The sequence below is a fragment of the Podarcis tiliguerta genome (genome assembly GCF_965153285.1).
Source record: "Podarcis tiliguerta genome assembly, chromosome: 5".
In the NCBI taxonomy this organism is placed as follows: domain Eukaryota; kingdom Metazoa; phylum Chordata; class Lepidosauria; order Squamata; family Lacertidae; genus Podarcis; species Podarcis tiliguerta.
Window position 1 is genome coordinate 35170944 of NC_139538.1, and position 20255 is coordinate 35191198.

General features: G+C 40.8%; 1 protein-coding gene across 3 annotated transcripts; it reads left to right on the forward strand.

Moving 5' to 3' along the window:
- The first annotated feature begins 285 nt into the window (after positions 1-285).
- ATG4B (autophagy related 4B cysteine peptidase) lies at positions 286-19975 on the forward strand. 3 transcript variants are annotated; one of them, XM_083443121.1, is made up of 13 exons: positions 286-440; positions 6432-6530; positions 7044-7115; positions 9164-9262; positions 10208-10309; positions 12606-12678; positions 13243-13322; positions 14030-14226; positions 14509-14587; positions 15199-15344; positions 15634-15690; positions 16492-16585; positions 18148-19975. In XM_083443121.1, exons 1-13 carry the CDS (start codon positions 431-433, stop codon positions 18219-18221), a joined length of 1182 nt encoding a protein of 393 aa, XP_083299247.1. In that variant the 5' UTR covers positions 286-430; the 3' UTR covers positions 18222-19975. The 3 variants fall into 3 exon arrangements, with proteins under 3 accessions (XP_083299247.1, XP_083299248.1, XP_083299249.1); XM_083443122.1 differs by having other exon boundaries at positions 339-440; positions 7044-8354; positions 8426-9262; XM_083443123.1 differs by lacking the exon at positions 286-440 and adding an exon at positions 1066-1187 and having other exon boundaries at positions 7044-8354; positions 8426-9262.
- The last annotated feature ends 280 nt before the right edge of the window (positions 19976-20255 follow it).

A 20255-nucleotide genomic window follows, 5' to 3' on the forward strand; every position in this document is an offset into this window, starting at 1 on the left:
GGGGGGGGTAAGGGGGCGGGGCGTTAAGGTTCCGTACACAAATATGGCGGCCTCCACGGTCTGAGCTTTTCCTATCCTGTGGTGGTTGTACTACTCGGAGAGGTCGGGAGCACATCCTGAAGAAATCAAAGCGCCCCCACCCCCCACTTCAGAAAGGTGCGAAGTTGGACCTAAAGGAGCCCGTTTGGCAGAGTCACCCTCTCCGTACAACAAGATGGCGCCTCCCTAGCATCAGGAGGAAGCGATGCGGTGCAGAAGAGCTTACTGACCTCTTCAGCGAACCTATCCGCCACTCAATTGGGCTGCGAAGAGCTACGCGATTGGGCGAGAGTCGGACAGTCGAGACGAGTAGGTTAGAGTGCGCCGTTGTGGTGGTCTGTTTCTGTAAGGAGACAGCCGTGGTCGCCCCTGAATCTTGAGCGGGGGCAGAATGGACGCGGGTGAGAGAAGGGAAATGTCTGGGTTACTGGAATGGGGAGGCTGTTCGGGGGCCGGCGGGGGGCTTTCTTTGTGTCTGTGGCTCAGGGCGATTGGGGTGTGAAAGGGTGGAGGAGCGGTCTGTTTTTCAGGAGAAGCTGGTGTTGCGGGATGGGCTAGGGAGAGGGTCGTTCAAAGAGTGGGGAGATGGAAGGGGGCGCTCTGTGTCGGGGGCACAAGAGGTCGTGTCTCAAAAAAGTGAGGGGGACACACTTCCTTTATAGAAGAGGTCATTGGGTAAAGTTGTTAAAGGGAGTCAGGCAAACGTGGTACTTCGCCTCCCGGTCTCGTTTCTGTAATAGACACACAGCTTGCTATGGCATTGTATGCTATTTATGCATTCCCTGCCCAAGCCAGCCTGTTTTTTTGTCTTCCTAGCATTAGCATAGAGTGGTGTTTTCAGTCCATAGTGCTGACGCTTCATCACCGGTGGGTGCTGTGACCTAGTGAAATATGCCAGGGTTAAAAGTTTTATGAAGTTGACAAGAACTTGGGAATTAGTGGGAGTTGGTGAAGTTTGCGTGTGAGGCCTTGTAAGCTGAAAGTCTGTTTTGGTTTTTTTTGCTCCCCGACATGTTGCTGCAGTGGATTCTCCTTGGGGCATTGTGGGACAGTGTGGCTCCATGACAGCTGGTTATAATACTATGTCAAAGTGCTACAACTAAGATGGAAAAACCGTGAGGATAGTAAAGAATAAGATCGCGAATCAAGTAACTCTCTTATTCTTCATCCCCTCCTTGAACTTCCCCAGTAGGTGGAAAAAACATGTGATAGTCAAGGACTGAAGTTCTTAGGTTCCCCCCTCCCCCCAAATAAGATAACTTAAGCAAGTACACACACATTCTTAAATCTGTGCCCTACTGAACTTTGTTGAAAGCCGCTAGGTGCCTCCCAGATAACTGATCATTTCTGACAGAAATGCACAGTACTGTATTCTCTCCCCCCCCCCCCCTACTGGCATACCCCTACTGATCAACTGTCATGTAGTAATCAGTTGTTCTGAATCCATCATGGTATGAAATGTATGGCTCCTAAAACTATACAAATACCCTACAAAAATATGTGCTCTTTATTCCATGGCAGCCCTATCTGTTGGAATTTTGATCAAGCCATATGAAGTGAAAATAATTAGAATTAGTTGCAATACAGTATTAGAGTCATTTGATTGCAGGTAACCTGTTTCCTTCAGCCAGAATGCTTGAGGGCAACTCAGAATTGTGTCTGTGATCACTTGCCTTGTGGAAGAAGATTCCTAGTTCAGATCAAATTGTTGGCTTTTACTTGCTGTGTATTTGATGTCAGCCACATTTTTAAAAATTACATTTGTATTCTGCCTGGTCTCTCAGGAGTTCAGAGTGGTATTTTAGTCTCCCAGAAGCCCTGTAAAATGGGCTAGACTGAAAAATAGTAATCTGTCCAGCACTACAGAGTGAGCTTTACAGCTAAAGACCAAACTATTAACACAGTTTGTCCTAGTATGTCTGTCTGTGTCTGTGGTTTTTTCATTTTTAGAAATACCTGGTGTGTGAGAGCTGTTTCAGGACTATAGTGTGGCAAAGGCATAAAGTCACCCTTTCCTCCATGCCGTGGTTCAGTCCAGCTGGGTTTGTATTGTGTGCAAGCTATTTTTTAAACAGGCAAACAGCCATAAAAGGGTTGATGGTGGTAATAATGTCATGACTACTTTGGCTGTTATTGGGTTTCCCATATCCAACTCTCTAGCCACTGCACATACTGCCCACCTGTGGAAGGTTATTATTATTATTATTATTTACAGTTTTGTTCTTCTGTTTTCTGTTGGTTGGTCACATGCTGAAGTCATGCAAAAGGGCACCCTGGGGCCTTTTTGTTTGTGGGTTTGGTGGTGGCAAATTTTTAAAATATTTCCCCCAATTTCATCCCAGTCATATTTTGACATATTTAAGAATTGGGGCTTATCTCCAGTGCCTGAACACTAACCAATAATTTGCTTACTTTCTTGAAACTGGCACTATGATAAACACTTTATTTTAACATCGGTTGCTAAGGATCAGTTGCCCAAGAAGTTGCTCTTGAGCTAGTGAAGTGACGGCTCAGTAATTGAGGTGGCTTTCTTTATTGTAGCTTGGCATTCCAGAAACACTAACAGTTTATTTTGTTCTGATCTTTGACTATAATCACTCAGAAATGAATAAGATTTTCTCATTACTAAGAGTCTTAACAATGGCCATTCTTTATCAAGCCTGGCCATTCTAGCTGTGGAAGTTGCAAAGCAGATAGAACAAGTGGTTTTGAGTTTTTTCATGTTGCCTAGGTTCACAGACAGCTGTGAGAATGATGTACCATTTCCCAGAGTGTAATGGCAGTTCCTTGTTATATTTCATTCCTTGTCCTTCCTTTGACGTGTAATATAGAATCATTTGTCTGTAAAAATGATGGCTGTGTCCGGATAGGCGATGTAAACCTCTCCTGCTTTGACCAGTAAAAATAACTGTGCATGAATAGCCTATAATGGTGGTAATTGGCCTGCGTTTTTTATTTATTTTTGGATTTGCTTCCTATGAAACTTATTGAAGCAATTTCACAACACAATAAAAACAGTTAAAACAATTGCATATATAAAACAATTTCAAATAAATTCAGATGCTGACAATGGAGACTCTGCCTGTCTGATATATAATGGGAGGGATTTCCAAAGGGTAGGTGCCGCCATATTAAATGTCCAGTTCTGGCACTGTGTGGAACACCCTTCCTGATAAGATGGCATCTTTTTGTTTTAAGTCACTTTGAGTCTCTTTTGTGAAAACAACAAATATTGATGGGGTTAAATAAACTGGATGCTTTCTTTGCCGGTTTGTGACTGTCTACTACTAGTACTACTAATTTTATTATTTGTATGCCACCTACCTGACTGGGTTTCCCCAGCCACTCTGGGCAGCTCCCCACAGAAAAAAAGAATACGTTAAAACACCAAACATTACAAACTTCCAATAATAATAACATAATACGTCCAGAATAGAGAAAACTATGTTGACTGCATCACTACAAATCTGGACTTCCTGATTGCTTCCACTATGTTAAAACTATGTTTGTGAGAGTCCTAGTTCCTTTGGATGAAAGAAAGTATGGTGATATAATATATGAGGTGCCAGTTGAGGGAATAACAAAAATACTGTAGATAGTAAACAAACATGAGTGAAGATCATACAATAGAATAGAAATAATAATACTTACAGTACGTGGCTTCTGGTGAGAGGAGGGGGGATTTTTACTCTCCCTTTTATGGATGTCAGTGTGCTCATTGCAAAATAAATCAAATAATTATCTTTAATTTATTTCCCACCCAAATATTCTAATATTTTTTTGGGAGGGGTAAAATAAATATAATCAGCAGCAGCAGGTTGCCATCTCCTAGAGATCTCTGGGATGATCTTTTAGCTTTCTATGTATAGTTGAGTCCTTTGGATTGCTTTTCTGACTCCTTGCCACAGTTAATTGACAAGAGTTTTTCCTTGTACTGCACACTTGGTAAGGTTGTCAGAAGTTATTTGTTCCAGAGCAGCCCCATAGAAGTCAACAGATGAAAGATACTGCAGCTGGCACAACAAGCTAATAATCTAAACCATGTTCCTGTGTATGCTGGGACCATCTTTCTGCTGCTTATCATCATACTAACTTCTTGACCACAGTATCATGTGGTTTATAATATATATCAATCTTGATATTGAAACATCTTAATGCAGAGGAATTATTGATATGTGACTTGATGAGCATCCTCACTGTCTGGGAACAGAGTATAATAAGCTAGCAGTGGGGCATGATGCCCTCTTAAGGTGAGGCTGCAGAGCATGTGAAATTTGAACTGAATGTATGATCTGGAGATCTATTGATTTTTTTGACTACACAAAATGAAAGAAGGTCAAGGAGAGAAAGATGTGACATTGAGGTGCATATTTGCTTCAGAACCTTTATTTGTTCATGTTGATTCAGATTCCTAGAAATGGGTTGTATGGTTCCTTTGGTGTTGCTACAGAGGCATAGAATTTTCTCTTTTTATAGATTTCAGCCTCCTGCTACTTGTTCATCATGTTACTTTTAGTGTTGCAGATATGAGCAAATTGGGGAAAGGTTACATTTGTTTATCAGATTTATTTCTTGCCCCTCGTCACATTTGATCCCAGGGTAAGCTGCAACAATATAAAATACAATATGTCAATAAAATACAGTTGAAAAGCATTTAAAGAGGTCCATCTCTCATGTAAACCCCAATATCCTCAGGTGGCTTAGACAAGTGGTTCTCAAAGTGGGTGGCAGGCATGCCAACTCCTAGGGCTTGGAAGTGTTTTCAACTCCCTCGAAATCAGCTGGCAGGGAGCCGGGCCCCCTCAATGCTGATGGGGTAGAGGAGGCTGAGTGAGGAACCGAGCATGGCTGGTTCCTCCTGAGCATCAGAGAGGAAGCCATGCCACACTGGGCTCTGCCTTCTCCTGTCAACGCAACATGTGCATGATGTCACACACTTGCAATGTGCACTGGGGCCCCTCAATCTTAAGTTCAAGGCAGTACCCACCCAGGGGGGTAGTGGCATTACCTGGGGGGGGGGCACAAGAGGCAGGGGCACCGCAGGTGTAAATGACTATCAGCCTTTGAAAAGCTGGTTTCTTTGGATCAGGGTTGTCAATTTTGCCGACTTAATTCAACTATATATTTTGCATTGGATTTTGAATAAATGTGCAGTTGTTACTGTTTTGAATTTTATTGTGTGAGTATCTTCTTTAGTGGGTCATGCAAACTGCTATTCTGAGTAATGCTTTTTACGGGATAAGATAAGGGACACTGGAGAGGAGTTTTTAGAACCAAGGGGGAGGCGTGAAAACGTTTGGGACCCACTGCTTAGACTAGAGGAAGAGTTCTGTCTTCAACTGGTACCACAAAACAGGCAAAGTAAACACCAGCCAAGCTTCAAGAGAAGAGTGTTCCACAACCAGGACACCATTGCTAAGAAGGCCCTCTGGCAGTGTAGCGTGGAATAAGTATTGGAGTGTCTATTTTGCTCCCAATAAAAGTGAAATGTAAGACAGGTTCCTAATCTGTAAATTGTTAGTGAAATAGCACTTCTTGGGTTGAGGGAGTCTTCCTTGCAGCCCAAATCCCTGAAGGGTTATGAGGAGTGAAGTGTGTAAATTTAGAAAATTGCATAATATTCTTCTCGTGTAACTCAAGGAAAGTTGTAGCCTTCAGCTTTTTCCCTCTGAGTTGTTCTTGCTCTGTTACTTTATTTCCTGTTGCTCCTCCTATCTTTATTGTTCTTTCTCCAAAAAAACTGAAACCGAAAAAAGGGCAGGTGGTGGCCTTGGTGTGACCCACCGGTTGAAAACCACTTGAGAACGTACAGTGAAAGACCAGAATCTAGATGCATCCAGTAAGTGGCTGGATTCCAGCAGAGTGTCTATCTTGGCAGACAGTGAACAGAAAATTCAGCTTGACATGGAGCAATGTGCGTCACGTTGTTAACAAATTGGCTACTGGTTCTTTTGCTGTGTGTTTGGGTGTGAATAATGGTGATGAGGCCACCCCCACTGTTGTCTTGTCTTATGTCTACATATGCTAGAAAAGGAAGAAATGAAATGTTGATGTTTTAAGATTGGTGATGGGCAGATCAGTTCATAAGCGTGCATTTATCAATCCATTCTTTTCTATGTTGGTGTGGTGCTTTTTTAAAATCTTTATGAAAATGCACATTTAAATATGGACTTTTGAACTTATTTTCTCCCAAAATATATTTAGAAATGTGCATTTTATCTGAAATCATACATTTAAAAAAATCATTTTAATACCTCTTTGAGTAAGGAAACTGCACTGCAAAAATTTGGTAAGTATAACCTCCAAAATTTAGCTACATGTTGATCCTCATATGCAGGGACAAAAGCCTCAAAAGATTAGTGACAGTCTTGTGTATTTTTGTTTTTGAACAGCTACTCTCACGTACGATACTCTCAGGTTTGAGTATGAAGACTTCCCGGAAACCAAAGAGCCTGTTTGGATCCTGGGGAGAAAATATAGTGTATTAACAGGTATTTGAAGGGCTATAAATACTCCTGTCAGCTGTGTTGCTAACTCTACTTTTTGAAGGCTTGGGGTATATGTTTGTGGCTTTGATTTAACAGCTTGCCTTTCTCTTTTCCCTTCTTAACTACCTCCACTGAATAGTCATAGAGAGAGCAGTCATCATTCAAATACAGATGTGCAGTCCACCCTCCTTCCCCATTTTCCTGAATGAGCTTAGGCTCTGGAATCTAAAGGCTAAAATAAAGAGAGAGAGAGAGCTCCCAATAAAAAATGAAATGTTAATGTGTATTCTCCCACATGCATACTGTATTAGTCTTGGCTTAGTTGTCTTGTACCTTTTGTAGTCTGTAGTCCAGAGAGCTGATGAACCTAAAAGGTTCCTTAACCTCCCTAAAAGGAACCACTTTTAAAAAAACTTCTCTTGGTTTGGTTAATTAATTCAGTGACAGTGCCACTGAATCAGCACAGTGTCAACACACTTCCAGAAAAAATGACATTTGGTGTTTTCACTTCCTTAGAGAAAGAGGAGATCCTGTTAGACGTGACTTCTCGTCTTTGGTTCACATACAGAAAAAGCTTTCCTGCCATTGGTAAGTAGGAGAGTTCATTCACTATGTTACACCTCAAGTGAAGTTGGTTTATTTCTTAGTACCCAATTGCCCCTTAGCCCAGTGATGACAGCAGGGATCATGTGTTGAGTTGTGCTACCAAAATCTGAAAGCCCTGTTCTGCTCATTGGAGGGTGGCATAGAAGCATGTTGCTCTGCTAGGTTCTGGAAAGCAACTTTACTTCTTCCTCTGTTCTGATGTGACATCTGACTCTATTTCTGGTATTCATAGAAAAAGGAAATGTGCTCCCACCTTGAAAACAGGAAACACCAAAAAATGCAGAAGTTGAAGAATACAAAGGAAACTTGTTTTGGAGGGCGGGTGTGTGGTGCTTAGAAGTCTATAATTTATTTGTTGCATATCTGTATACCCATACCCTGGGATCACTTATTGGGTGAAAGGTGGATTAGTGATGAAAAGAAACATGAAATAGATCAATACTTGACTTGCAAAAGAGGAAAATAGCTTATATTAGTTAAAACAATTCGACAGTATGTTACTTTCAATAACATTGCTATTGGATTAAAAAAATTGCTCTGGAATCCAAAGTTGATAGTTCTAAAGAATGCTGAGGATGGAGAGAATTTTCAAGAAGGTGACAACCCACTCCATTTTAAGGTGTTAAAAATAATAATTAAAAGTATAGGTGGAAATTAATGTTTTCTTATAGGGTTAGGGTTACATGGAAAGCATTATACTGAGTCAGACCTTTGGTCTATCTAGCTCTCTAATGTCTACACTGATTGGCAGTGTAGTGTGTTCTAGACAGAGGACATTCCCAGCTCTACCAGGAGATACCATGGATTGATTCTGGGACCCTCTGCATTTAAAGATATTCTACCACTGAATTAGGGCAGTGTGCGAAAGTCGCATTGTTCTAGGCGCATTTTGCAACTGGGAATTTCATTAGTGTGAGCAGTTTCTGAGCTCTGGGTTCAGTACTGCACCTAAGATTTCAGATTAAAACTGAAGAGTGGAAGGAAAGGAGGACCTTTTTCTGCCTCCCCTACTTCCAGCTACTCTCTGAAGACTGGAGAAGAGACCCTCTTAAGAATATTAGGGGGGGGGGCAGGGGAAGGACTAGACCAGGGTTAGGCAACCTAAGGCCCGTGAGCCGGATGCGGCCCAATCGCCTTCTCAATCTGGCCCGCGGACGGTCTGGGAATCAGCATGTTTTTACATGAGTAGAATGTGTCCTTTTATTTAAAATGCATCTCTGGGTTATTTGTGGGGCCTGCCTGGTGTGTTTACATGAGTAGGATGTGTGCTTTTATTTAAAATGCATCTCTAGGTTATCTGTGGGGCATAGGAATTCGTTCATTCCCCCCCCCAAAAAAATAGTCAAGCCCACCACATGGTCTGAGGGACGGTGGACCGGCCCATGGCTGGAAAAGGTTGCTGACCCCTGGACTAGACCATGCGAAAAATGAGCATAATACTTTAGCTGCCGTTCATTCATTTTCAGCTTTGTATTCTTGTTATAAAAAAGAGTGCCTAGACATTCCGTTGTTCCACCTATAAGCTAGGTTTAAGGTGCCATTTAGCTCCTAGCTTTCATATCTCAGTTTCTAACACTGAATTAGGGTCATTCCCCTTCTCCCAAGTTATGACCATGGGGGATTGGGACATTCAGTTTGCATACTTAGAAGTTGTTCTTATAATGGCTACAAAATATCTGTAGCTCTTTTTCCAATACTATGTGTAATCCGGGTTCAAGTCAATAAAAACGTGTGTATTTGTGTTACATAAATATATTTTACTTCCTCTAATTTTTGCATTTATTTTTCTGAGCTGAAGAGAAGACCAATATGATACAGTGCTGTCCTATGAATGCCAATGCAGAAATAAGTCATACTGTGTTCAGTGGGTCTTAACCCCAACAAATGTAAATAGGATTACAGCCATAGCCGGGTTTCTGGGCTTTCCAACCTATGCCTGCTCGGATATACAGCAAAAATCACATTGCCCCACACCACATATGCCACATGTGCCACTATGGTTGGTTTCTGTTTTTTCTTTTTGGTTGCAGGGGGAACAGGCCCTACATCTGACACTGGCTGGGGCTGCATGTTAAGGTGCGGTCAGATGATCTTTGCTCAGGCCTTGGTTTGCAGACACTTAGGCAGAGGTTAGTAAAATCCCCCCCAAAACAAATAATGAATATAGTACTGTGACAATGTGATATGTTTGTGTGTTCAGATACCAAAAAGGCCTTTTAAAAACTATTTACAGTGGTGCCCCGCAAGACGAATGCCTCGCAAGACGAAAAACCCGCAAGACGAAAGGGTTTTCCGTCTTCAGAGGCGCTTCGCAAGACGAATTTCCCTATGGGCTTGCTTCGCAAGACGAAAATTGACGAAAAATTTTGAGGTTTTTTTCCGCTCCCAAACCCCTTTTTCTGAAGCGCTAAGCTGCTAAAAGCCTTTTAGCAGCAAAACCGCTAATCCCTTAAGCCTTTAATAGGCGTTAATAGCCCTTAAACTGTCAATAGCGCTAATAGCGCTAATCCGCTAATGGGCTTGCTTCGCAAGACGAAAAAACCGCAAGATGAAAAGACTCGCGGAACGGATTCTTTTCGTCTTGCGAGGCACCACTGTAAACTGTGAAGAACTGGACAATAAAGCTGTCCCTTAATAAAATATTCCAGTTCAGCCTTAGTAGCACCATCTCCTTCATAATAGATATTATGCTGGGTAAAAGTGCAATTCACAAGGGACATGCTAACCTACAGTTATTTTGGTGGTGGGTCAACTTGCTTGCTCCTTGCAGTGTGAAGTGTTTTTTGAGCATGGATTTGTCACAGTAGGAATAAATCGTTACTGTTAGTGCTACATGACAGGAATGCAAGTAAACACTCAGCTGGAGGGTGTTAAAACAAGATTGAGGTGTCTTTTGCTACTCAGAGACCAGACTGGAAAGTAAAATGTTGATTTTGCTTTCCTTTTCTTTGCCAAACGGTTTTGTTTAATAGTTCGGGATTATAGTCTTCAATATTCTTTGTCATTTTTTGTGATGTTGTGAAAACAAATAATGTGTGGCGTTGAGAAAATTGATTAGATCTTCTATATCTCAGATTGGAGGTGGGTGAAAGGGAAGAAGCAAATGGAAAACTATTACAATGTTCTAAATGCCTTCATTGACAAAAAAGACAGCTACTACTCAATCCACCAAATAGGTAAGATGGATATCTATACTGTATTTCTATGCCTTCCTTGCAGTAAGGAGTTCCCGATTTTTATTTTTTGAGGGAAACTACTTATAAATTGCACTGTTAACTATATACTAAGAATGTGGACTGTGTTTAGACAGTAAACTCATGCCAACTAATGAGGACAATGGTATATTCAAAGCATCTGTTGCTGTTGCTGTAAATGAACAAAACAACATATGTTGTTTGTGCTGTTCAGAAAGAGAGGTCATTATGTGAGTTTTGGAGGAGGAGGAGGAAACATGGTGATGGAGGTGATTCAGATTTCACATTTTATGGAACTAGGTGATCTAGATGTGGGCCATTTCAGAATTATGCTTATTTCTATAATAGTGCAATCCTATACATATCTACTCAGAAGTATTGGGCTCAGTGGGACTTTCTACCAGGTGCATAGAACTGTTCCTGAAGTCTTACTTGTCAGTGAGTTACCTGTATTTTTCCTTTGTAGCTCATGTGGACAACACTAGAGCCCATGCAATTAGACTTTTTCATTTCCTATTGTAAATCTTGTCCCAGAGAAGAAGGCTCTAATCAAGATATTTTACTCTGCAGAGCAGGCTACTGTACAGTGAGATAGACCTTCAACTTCCTTTCATCTGTAACAATACAAACAAGATCTCCTGGCACATCTGCTTCACAGAATGTGGGGTGAAATGCGCACAAAGTGAAGCCCAGTGAGACTTTCCTGAATAGCCTTCTATTCAAAATCTTCATGCTCCTTCTGCGCTGAGCAATCAAATTACTAGGGAGCCATTAGAAATCTATTCGTTTTTAATTTTAAAAAAGTCCACTGTGGTTTGACCTTTGATATTACCCTGATATTGTCCTGCTCACAAACAAACAAATGAAGACAACGGTATATTTTTTAAAACTGTGTGTTTTATATCTGGTGCCAGAGAACAACTCTTGCTGAATGTTTTCACTAGACAAAGTCCCTTGTGAGTCTGTTTCTGGCAGCTGTATATATCACCTAAATGGTCTTGTGAATCCACTTCTGGATGGATGGATCTTCTCCATATTTGGTGATCATCTGATACTAGGCACTCTCAACTTCATTAGGAATCACAATTACAGTGGTACCTCGGGTTAAGTACTGAATTCATTCCGGAGGTCCATTCTTAACCTGAAACCGTTCTTAACCTGAAGTACCACTTTAGCTAATGGGGCCTCCCGCTGGCACCGCGCCGCCGGAGCATGATTTCTGTTCTCATCCTGAAGCAAAGTCCTTAACCCGAGGTACTATTTCTGGGTTAGCGGAGTCTGTAACCTGAAGTGTATGTAACCTGAAGCGTATGTAACCTGAGGCACCACTGTAAATTAAAATCCTGGTTTTAGCATAACGAGCAGTGTGATACTATACTAATTTAGCCAAATAAATGGTCCTATACTAATTTAGCCAAATAAATAAGACTCCTGAAAATAATTAGGATAAGAAAAACAGACTAAATCCCACTGAGTTAAGTCTGCTGATGCTGTGGTCCTATACTAATTTAGCCAAATAAATAAGACTCCTGAAAATAATTAGGACAAGAAAAACAGACAGTGTGACTGTCAACACCTACTCATATGCTTGGCTGAGGTCAAGCAGTTAAAAAGAATGGATTCTCTGTGTGTGGCACGTTCTAAGATTTTTGAGGACTGCTTGATAGTAACTAATGAAAAGTCAGGAGTTGCCCCAATGGACATCACAATGATTGGCATCACCCAAACATATGTAGCAAACACAGAAGTTTTAATGCTTTCAAGGCTAAGGTGCAGAAATGTGTTCTTAGGGATAAATGGAAGAGGCAAGAAACATGTTATAGCCCTGGTCTCCAAATATGCCAAGCAGCTGCAATATGATTTAAGGAGAACTGTGGGTTCTTGGAATCTCTCAAAATCTGGTGAACAGAATGGTTTTTCCAACAGCAAAAACTGTGTCAGATTATTATGGCTTTCCCCATGGAAGCACATTTTTGGTACTTTCCTTGATGCTTCTGGAGATGTCTTGTGCATTACGGAGTGCGAGCATTTCTCCCCCACTTTTTAATACCTAAATCATTTCAATAGTGACTTTTCCTAAGCCTTCTAATATGCCTTCTTTGAGGAGTATGCAGATTGTTGCTTGATACATTTTGCAATTATTTCATGGCCCTTTGACTCCGGAGAGGTAGCAAAATCTAAGTATCTGCTAACTAATTTAAGTACCCATAGTATTTCAGAAAGAGCCTTGACTGAAATTATGGACCAACTATGGTTTGTTTGCTGTTTGCTGTTGCAGCCCAGATGGGAGTTGGAGAGGGGAAATCCATAGGCCAGTGGTATGGACCAAACACAGTTGCACAAGTACTCAAGTAAGTGCTCAGGGAATCCAACTGTCTTGGGTATTATTATTTTTTAGTACACAAAACTCTTAGTAACTGTTACTGCGCTAAAAATTAGAATTATTTGCCTTGGATCAAATGATTAGAAAACATTTCTCCAAATCAACACACATATATGCAGTTGTGACTTACACCATATCACAATATGCATTTTGTATTGGGTTAGTGGAACGGGTGATTGAGGTTAGGGTTCCATATAAGTAAAGAGTCTATGGGGAAGGCGGATAGCACTATGTAGATATTCTGCCTCATTGGTTATTAGAAGGCCAGCCTAGACCATGTCTCATCGCTGACCTTTTACTATGATGTTTGTATTTTATACACACGGGAAACATCTCCTGTCAAACAAGAGCTGCAAAAATTTGCTCGCTAAAATAATATGAAAAATAAGGCTTGGGGTACCATATTTGCTACATGACTACCACTGGGTAGCAATCTGGATTTCCAAAGTGTTCTAAACCCTTGATGTAGTGGCAGATTCTCCTTTCTCTGTTGCATTTGCCTCTAACTTTCTTCTTGTTCGCTTCCTTCTAGAAAACTTGCCACTTTTGATACATGGAGCTCCTTGGCAGTGCACATAGCCATGGACAATACTGTTGTGATGGAGGAAATTAGTAAGTGTTTCCTTTGTGGGGCTGTGTTGTCTTTTTGATGAAATAAATCTATATGGAATGGAATGGAACTGTGGAGTGTCTATGTTACAGCAATGCTTCCTGACTCTTATGGGGGTGTGCTTTAGAACCCAACCAGAAAGGCCAAATGAGTACAGTGGTACCTTGGGTTAAGTACATAATTGGTTCTGGAGGTCTGTTCTTAACCTGAAACTGTTCTTAACCTGAAGCACCACTTTAGCTAATGGGGCCTCCTGCTGCTGCCGCGCCGCTGGAGCCCAATTTATGTTCTTATCCTGAAGCAAAGTTCTTAACCCGAGGTACTATTTCTGGGTTAGCAAAGTCTGTAACTTGAAGCATATGTAACCCGAGGTACCACTGTACAATTAACTTTCATCATCTCAGATTGTAAATTGAAACTAATTCTTAACTATGAACAAGGGCACTTCCTTTAAAGAGGGGAAAGAATTTTACAAATATCAGACCGCTGACTAATTTAGGTGGGGCATGTTAGAGGTGGGTGCCTGAAATAGGACAAGAGCAGAAATCTTCTCGAGTGCTTTCATATTGTGCTTGGAGGAAAGTGGAAAGTTTAGGTCCTATTGTTGGTGCCCCGACTCTTAAATTCTGTAAACACAAAGGATGGTTTTTTTGCAGCTCTTTAAGACTTTTGCTGAAAGTGTTTCTGCTTATGACTTATCTCTTCATAGGAAGGCTGTGCAAGCTCAGCTGTCCATGTCCTGGGGCTTCAGCATTTCCTGCTGCAGAATCAGACTTGCTTTCCAATGGTTATCCAGATGGAGCAGAATGTATGGACAGGCTATTGTCCTGGAAACCTTTGGTGCTCCTGATACCTCTTCGCCTTGGTCTCACAGACATTAATGAAGCCTACATTGAAACACTGAAGGTAGAGGGGGAAATTACTTACCTGGGAGCAGAACTTGTTTATGAGGAGACATGCCTAAATTGTGCTGTCAATTACCTTGCTCCTTGCAAATCTTGTGCGCTGCGGTGGTCCTCCCTTGCGGCAGAACATTTGTTCTAAAAATGACTGTTCTGCTGCCTTTTCCTAAATAATCTGCAGGCCAGCATGTGTCTCCATGTTTCTAAACACAGATTGTTCTTTACTTGGGTAGATTTTCCAGTTTATGCCAGCTGATATGTGACTCATTGCCTGCCTGTTTTCCAGCACTGTTTTATGATGCCTCAGTCCTTAGGAGTCATTGGAGGAAAACCTAATAGTGCTCATTATTTCATTGGATATGTAGGTGAGTAACTGTCATTCAGTGAGTACATCAGTGGGTTACCTAGCTAAATTTTGGGAGTACAGCTATAAGCCTACCAAGGGAGCAACTTTATCAGATGCACATTGCCATGTCACATGGCACACCTTGCCATTAAAGAATAATGCTTTGCTAAATAACAAATATTTGTGTATCATTTTGGTTTAGATAAAGTATTCATTGTTGAGAAATAGAGTCAGTGCTTCCCCCCACCCCTAGAAAAATAGGTGCCAGAACTCACCATGAAGTTGTTACAGTAAGTGTCATGCTTTTTAACAAACAAACAAAAAAGAAGTGCTGATACTCACCGTGAAGTTGATACAGTAAGTGCCACAATGTTTAATAACAAAAAAGAGGTGCCAGTACTGTGTGCCCATTTGGGTACCCCCTGAAAAAAATCACTGAATTGAGTGGTCCCTCATGCATTACCATCTTACGCCATTTTTCGCTGTTTCCTTTTGCAAGTATTTAAGACCTCTCTGACTTTCCCATTCCTGATCTTCCCGAAATGTAGCAACAGCGTACATTTGATCCGTTCTCTTCCCATGGGAAGTCTAATATTGTATTTCCTTTTTATGGCGTCTATTTTTGTCTAGGTGAAGAATTAATCTATCTTGACCCACACACTACTCAGCCTGCAGTGGAGCCCATGGAGAGTGGCCACATCCCTGATGAGAGTTTCCACTGTCAGCATCCACCCTGCAGAATGAGCATTGCAGAGCTTGATCCTTCAATTGCAGTGGTGAGTGTGTGCACCTGCAGCGAACTTTCACGTTGTGAGACAGCTGTTAACTGCCTTTCAGCTCTCCATTAGCTTCCAGCTGATTCCTTTCCCTACAAGGACAGCGGTGTTGCCTTGCCTCCCTCCCATCTTCTTGCTATACTAACCTTTTAGCTGTCAAAATGTGTCTGCTTCTCAAAACATATCCAAGATATATTCATTTACACGGAACACGAGACATGATTCTTGCTGATCTTGAAGGCATTTTCTGTTAATGTTAAGCCGATGCAAACTTTGCCTTTCCTTGTAGGGCTTCTTCTGCAACAACGAGGAAGACTTCAATGACTGGTGCCAGCAAGTAAAGAAGGTTTGTCTTCAGCAAGTCCTTTGGTAAAAAAGGATAATATGTGCCCAAGTAACTTTAAAAAAATTATAGAAGTGAATTCAGCTTTGACTAATACATTTGAACAGAATCAGCATGAATGCAAAGATGTGTTGACCATATGATCTTAGCTTGACTTCTTTGAGACCAGGGCCTTTCTTAATAGCCATGTGACCAGCATCTAGGATAAGTCAGGATTGAGGAACCTGTGGTGTTTTAGATGTTGCTGGATGCAACTCCCCTTAAACCTCTTCCCTATTAGCCATGCTGACTGGGGCTGATGGCAGTTGGAAGTCCAGCAACATTGAGGAAGCCACAAGTTCCCCATCCCTGGGGCAAAGGAACGTTCAGGTTGTACTTAACTAGGGAAATGTTTCAGCTGCTTCTCTTTTTAAACCTTTTTGCCTGCTGCTCCTCCTGTGAAGTTCCCCATTAAAGATATATTTGTTAATATATTTATTGATCATTTGCGTCTTCCAGGATTTTTTTAAAAAGTCATGGTGTTTTGTAAAAGAGCAACTAAGGCTACAATGCTATGCAAGCTTTTCATAATAATCAGCCCAAAATGGGGAATAAGCCCCAATGAATACATCCAAACTTACTTTGAAGTAAACATACTTTGCATTTCACTGTAAAATGATATTAAATAAGCAATAGCTTTTAAAATAAATCCATAAAGTGTGAAACTGTCTTGCTCAGCATTAACAAGTTATGGTAAACCCTAGAAATACCTTGACTGAGGAATTACCAGCTAGTTGTACACTTTTTTCCATTATTTTCCAACAGTTGTCACTGATCAGAGGAGCCCTACCAATGTTTGAACTGGTTGAACACCAGCCTTCACACTTCTCTAGTCCTGATGTTTTGAATCTTACTCCAGGTAATGCTTGCCTATTTGACTGTTTTTTGGTTTCTCCAATTGCATAATTGTTGTGGTAGCTTTTATTTCTTCTTAGCCTAAAGTATATATCCTAGACGAGGTATTCGGCATTGGAAAGCCCACTGAAATTATTCATTTCAGTTGCAGTTTTGGAATGTTTAACCCCATATAGAATCACTATTGAAATGAAATCCCTTATGTGGACAGATGGGACATAGTGACCATTTAGGCACACTTTCTTTCATTAGAAGGAATGAGGAGACCAACCTATTTCTTGTCAGAAATATTATGCATACGCTTGTGATACTGGTCTCCCTTCTAGCAAAATGTTAACTAATGCTTTACTTATTTCACCATTCCTGCTTGTGGGAAAACGTTTACCTTTAAATACTATTTTCTCTATAACTGTAACAAATCCCCCTTTTGTTGTTGTTAAATTTATATCCCACTGTTTCTCAAGGTGACTTATGTGGGTCTACCCCTGCTGTTATTCTCACAACAATCCTGTGAAGTAGGTTAGAGTTGACTGAATCGAGGTCTTTCTGTGAGCTGCTAGACTGAATGGAAATATAAACCCTGGTTTGCTAGGTCCTAGGTCTCTCCAAAACTCCTCTCTACAAATTTTAGCGGGGAATATTTGGTAACATTGTCATTACATAATTTTACAGCCGCAATTAATATTTGACAACCAGCATACAATATTTAGTAAATTATAACTCTTAAGTAATCTCTTGAGTAGGTAAAAAAAACAAATATTGTTTAATTTTGATGTCAGATTCAGAATCTGAAATTTTGAGGTGAAACTCCAAATTGTGAAACTTTAAATTTTGTCAAAGGTTTGCGAAAATCCTTATCAGATCTCATTTGAAATTTGTTTCTAATATTTATCATAAAATTATAGCATGCTTTGCTTGAGTTTCTGCTTTTTAGTGTACACTAACATTTTCTGTGGTTTCTGTTGGGACTGTTTAACATTTTTTGCCAGTACAATGATCTGTGTGTTTCTGTTGCCCACTCATGTCAAACTGGACTTGTTAAATTAGCTGAACATGGTGAATCTCATTGCCAGCTACTTGAACTTGTTCTCTTTGGATCATAGACACCATGGCAATGTTGTTGTTCTTTGCATCTAACCTTATACGGGGAATATGGTGAAGAGACTCACATGTCATTAATAATGTGCCCAGGTGCTAATTCACACTTTCAAAGCAAAGTATTGTGCTTTGTGTAGTATGTATCATGTGTAATATGCAAGGGAACAAGCATAGCTATTTCAGGATAAAGAGCGTAGCATCATAGCACCTTAGTATGCTCTCACTCTTCAGAGCTAGGGAAATTACAATATTCATTGACCTCTCCCAGGTATAACAGGAACAGAGCCTGTTTGCATGTTATCTGATCAGTTATTTTCTTTTACCTGCACAAGCAACTTTCCGTAATGTGCTGGTTCCAAAAACAGTCTAATAGTGTTCCTGGTCTTCTTGATAGATCTAAATATATGTGCTGGTGCAAATAATTCCAGGACTATATTAATTATGATCATACCTCTCTTTGCCTTTCAGATTCTTCTGATGCAGACAGACTGGAAAGATTCTTTGATTCAGAAGATGAAGACTTTGAAATCTTATCTCTTTAAAGAACAATAAGAAGCTAACTCTGCCAATTTGTGTTGTGGGGGGAGGGGAGCTCCATGGAGAGCCTAGGGCTACCAGCTTTCATAGGTGCTTGTTGACATCCCTGCCTCCCATCCACCCCAGCATTCTGTGCAGCCTTGGAGCTGAGTGGATTTTTTTGCAGTGGGATCAAGAAACGGGTCATCATTTAAGGCCTTAATAGATTTAGTCAGGCTTTCTCTGTGCAAGAGTACCTGCAGGAAAAGGAGGCAGTGTTTCCTAGGAGCTGAAGATTATTTTTATGTTAGCAAGCCAAAAGGGTAAGCAAGAATAGTAAAAGCCCTTCTGAGTGCTTGGTTCTTACAAGTTCTGTTATTAAGGAAAACTTAAAATCCCATTTGCTTCTGTCTCACTTTTTGTAGTTTGATGTGGAAACCAGCATAAAATACAGACACCTATCCAATAGCTGTCTCTTTAGCCCAGCAGAATGTGTTCTGTGTAAATTGGGGGGTAAAAGCTCTCACAAGATAATTTGCATCAACTGTTGCTACTCATGCTTTAATTTATCTCGGATACAGTGCTTCCAGAAAGATGTATTACTGCTTTTAAGTTCCAAAATGGCCCTTCATTTTAAACTCTCATACTCTGCCCAGTGGTGTCATTCTAGAAATCACGGAATCTCATCATGCATAGCAAATGATACAGTAAGAAGTATGGGTCGAAAATTGCAAATATAACTTTTCAGTATAGAGAGTAGGGAGGGCTTGGACAAGTGCTCTCTTTCCGCTTGGAGGCCATTCACAGCACATCCAAAAGGAAGAACTGACAAGTTAACCAGAATATGGCTTCATTAAATATAACCTGTATTTGTTGGGTATTTTTCTATTCCATATTAAAAATATGGTGGCTGCTATTTAATAAAATGTGGTGGTAGAAACATCCACCAGTTCACTTGAATTGAAAGTACCTCTGCTTCCTTCTCTTGATTCCATCTCTTTGTTTTTAGATTCTGATCATGAAATCCGGAGATTGTTACATGGATTTAAAATGCTTTGCTTTAATGCCAAAATTGTGATATTAAAAGCCTGGCGTGGTTATTGCCAGAGGCTTGGCCCCCTCTTTCTTTCCCCGGTTTATACACTACACAAGGTTAAGTTTCTCTTGCGTGGTGATGTTCACTTGCTTTTCAGTTTTATGTTGTGACTTGTAAGGTATACTAGTTTCTATAGAAAAGCTCAGCAGATTCTGGATGCCTTGAAATGTTAATATGCCAGCTCTCTGCTAGGCTGGAAATGGTGGCTGCTGTACTCTTAAAATAGCATTAGAGCTACCTTTGTTTAGAAGAGATGAGAATGGCTGGAGAGGACCCGCCACTCCCCCACCCCCAAGTATTGACCACCTTTTTGAAATTCAGTCGCTTCATTGATGGATGCTGGAGGTGGCAAATATGTTTACAAAGCATTTTTTCCTGCATTTATCAGCAGTGCTATCAGCCTAAAAGATGGCAGTATAGCCATCTATAAAGTAACTGCATCTAGGGGTAACTGGTCTACTGGTAGTAGGTAGTAGGTCTGATTGCCCCTTAAAGCTGCCAGAAAGCAGAGGTCTGAACCATGATGCTTATTTGTCATTGTTATAACTTGCTGTCTTTCTCTTGCTGTTTCTCCTCTCCTCTTGATCATAGACTTTTGGAGGGAGAGGAGGCAGAGGAAGTGGGGCTGTGCTCCATTCATCAACTGCTTTCAATTTGTATCTGAATAAACCAAGTTAAAAGAAACCTTTGTATTTTTGGTACTTCTGCCCTGCTGAGTCGGAAATGTCAGACTAATTGAAAAGTGGGTCATAACCAAATGCTGTTTGCAACATATTCCATGAAATTTTTGGCCTGCTCTGTAAGATAGGGTAGAGTCCCTTCCCCTGAAGGATCAAACCAGGAGTGGCAAGAAACATTCTGCTCACTTCTCTCCTCCATATTCTGGTACTGCTTGCTTTGTGAGGCCAAAGCTGCCTTTTTCATAGAATCAGAATTGTAGAGCTGGAAGGGATCCTGAGGATCA

What these genes read in the sequence shown, in the direction of transcription:
- ATG4B (XM_083443121.1), top strand. An exon ending in AAAATATAGTGTATTAACAG is followed by an intron (nt 6,531 to 7,043) that starts GTATTTGAAGGG and finishes TCACTTCCTTAG; the next exon opens with AGAAAGAGGAGATCCTGTTA. An exon ending in TGTTGTGATGGAGGAAATTA is followed by an intron (nt 13,323 to 14,029) that starts GTAAGTGTTTCC and finishes ATCTCTTCATAG; the next exon opens with GAAGGCTGTGCAAGCTCAGC.